Source organism: Phocoena phocoena, chromosome 2 (assembly GCF_963924675.1).
Source record: "Phocoena phocoena chromosome 2, mPhoPho1.1, whole genome shotgun sequence".
NCBI lineage: Eukaryota > Metazoa > Chordata > Mammalia > Artiodactyla > Phocoenidae > Phocoena > Phocoena phocoena.
The window spans coordinates 73,559,081-73,561,497 of NC_089220.1; the positions used below are offsets into that span (position 1 = coordinate 73,559,081).

Below are 2,417 nucleotides of genomic sequence, written 5' to 3' on the forward strand. Positions count from 1 at the left end.
CCAGTGGGCCAGAGGTTCTGCTATCCTCTTCTTCACTCAGGCTTTAAGCTGCTTTCCCCCTGGTCAGGAGCCCCTGCCACCTAAGAAGTTGTCCCTCAGCCCAGAGGTGACTGTGCAGGGAACAGGCTGCGCCATCACCCCAGCTTTCCAGAACTCTGTCCCCAGGGCACTTGGGCTTTGGGGGAAATGGATTTTGGTCAAGGAGGCTGGCAGGCAGCCTCCAGGTGCTCCAAACCTGTCCCCTTTTTTGCAGGTGCACCCCTCCTAATCCAACCCCAGAATGGCACTGCCTCCCAGTCCCCTGGCCATGGAATATGTCAATGACTTTGACTTAATGAAGTTTGAGGTAAAGCGGGAACCCTTGGAGGGGAGATCTGGCCCCCCGACAGCCTCACTGGGCTCCACACCCTACAGCTCAGTGCCTCCATCACCCACCTTCAGTGAGCCGGGCACGGTGGGAGCCACCGAGGGCACCCGGCCAGGCCTGGAGGAGCTGTACTGGCTGGCCACCCTGCAACAGCAGTTGGGGGCTGGGGAGGTGCTGGGTCTGAGTCCTGAGGAGGCCGTGGAGCTGCTGCAGGGTCAGGGCCCAGTCCCTGTTGAAGGGCCCCACACCTACTACCCAGGGAGCCCAGAGGAGAACGGAGCCCAGCATGCCCAGGTGAGTGATCAGCGAGCTGGTCCGAGGGAGGGCAGGGTGAGGGAGGAGGCCAGCCCAGAGAGGAAGGAGAGTCCCCGGAGAGGGTTACCTATTGGGAAAGGGGTAGAGGACAGGAGAAGGGAAGAAGGACTTTTAAAATATATCAGATAGAGAAAACTGTTTTCTGGCCCTTTTTTTTTCTTTTTTCCAAATAGAGAGAAATGAGTAGGCTGAATCAGGAGGAAGAGGGAGAAGACAAGGTTAGAAGAGGATCGACCAAAAGGGGAGAGCTGAGAATTAAAGGGCGTCAGGAATGGTTGATTAAGGGAGGTATATAGATACTCAGTCTGGGGAACCACGGAAAGGGTTGTGCGTGGAATGGAGCAGAGCTGAGACTGTGGGAACCGGAGTGAAGTTGGCCTTTTCAAGACTTCGTGCTGCCCCAGCCCCCAACCTTCTCAGGAAGGATTGGGACTCATCCTATTAATTATAGACACAGACAGGGGTGTTGAGGGCATTAAGATGTAATCCAAATCCTTTGAGGGTCACAGGGTTGCAGCCTTCAGGACAGGGGAGCGAGGTGTGTTGGAGGGGAAGGGTCTGTCCGGCCCGAGCCCACGGGACACACATGGGCCAGGAGCCGGTTGCTCATGACCCCTCTAGGTCAATGTGGGGTTCAGGGGCGCGACTGGCTCGCCCGACGGTGGGTGGGACACGCAGGGACCACCCAAAGGGGTCGGAGACCCGTGGCGGGGGTGCGGGGCAGGGGAGGGCGTGTTGGGACCTGGAACGGGATCTAGACTGCGGGACAGATTCAGGGGAAGGCGCACATTCAGGTAAAGGTGGGAGCCGGGGGCGGAGCATTCCCGAGGGCGGGGCCGGGTGGGCGGGGCCACCCGAGCTTGGAGCAGGGCGGGAGCCGGCGCTGACTCGGGCTCTGCCCGTTCCCTCTGCAGCTGGCCGAGCGGTTTTCGGACGCGGCGCTGGTGTCGATGTCTGTGCGGGAGCTAAACCGGCAGCTGCGGGGCTGCGGGCGCGACGAGGCGCTGCGGCTGAAGCAGAGGCGCCGCACGCTGAAGAACCGCGGGTACGCGCAGGCCTGTCGTTCCAAGCGGCTACAACAGCGGCGCGGGCTGGAGGCCGAGCGCGCCCGCCTGGCCGCCCAGCTGGACGCGCTGCGGGCCGAGGTGGCCCGCCTGGCCAGGGAGCGCGACCTCTACAAGGCTCGCTGTGACCGGCTGGCCCCCAGCGGCCCAGGGCCGGAGGCCACGCCCCCTTCTTCCTCTGAGCCACTGGCCGCGGAGTGGTGGAGTCGGTGGGCGGGTGGCGCGCACCACCCGGGAGGCGGCTGTACCATTCACTAGATGGTTTCTGAGCGCCTTCTGGTGCCAGACACTCCTTTGGATGACCACACAAATATCCCCAACCTTCCTGGACCCTCAAGGCATGCTCTGAGGTTAGATGCCGGTCATTTTCTGGAAGAGAGGTCCCCTTCCCTCACGCAGGACGTGCACAGAAACCCTTCACCTTCTGCTCCACTCTACATGACCAGGTCACTGAAGTCTGCAGGAGTCAGTGCCAGGCACTTGGGGGGGGGGCGGGGCGCAAGGAGGTGTGGATGATGCACAGTGAATGGGAGGTGAGGGAATGGTGCAGCTCCCGGCTCAGCTTAGATTTTAATTCAAGGTTTTCAACCTGTAGTGCACTAAGGTGGTAATTAGCAATGAGGCTATGTTTTCATTCCAAGGCTTGTAACCTCCCCATTTGAGGACTACTG

At 60.7% G+C, this 2,417-nt stretch overlaps 1 protein-coding gene across 1 annotated transcript; it reads left to right on the forward strand.

Moving 5' to 3' along the window:
• Positions 1–280: 280 nt before the first annotated feature.
• On the forward strand, positions 281–2,004 carry NRL (neural retina leucine zipper). The gene is made up of 2 exons (XM_065871690.1): positions 281–661; positions 1,597–2,004. Exons 1-2 carry the CDS (start codon positions 281–283, stop codon positions 2,002–2,004), a joined length of 789 nt encoding a protein of 262 aa, XP_065727762.1.
• The last annotated feature ends 413 nt before the right edge of the window (positions 2,005–2,417 follow it).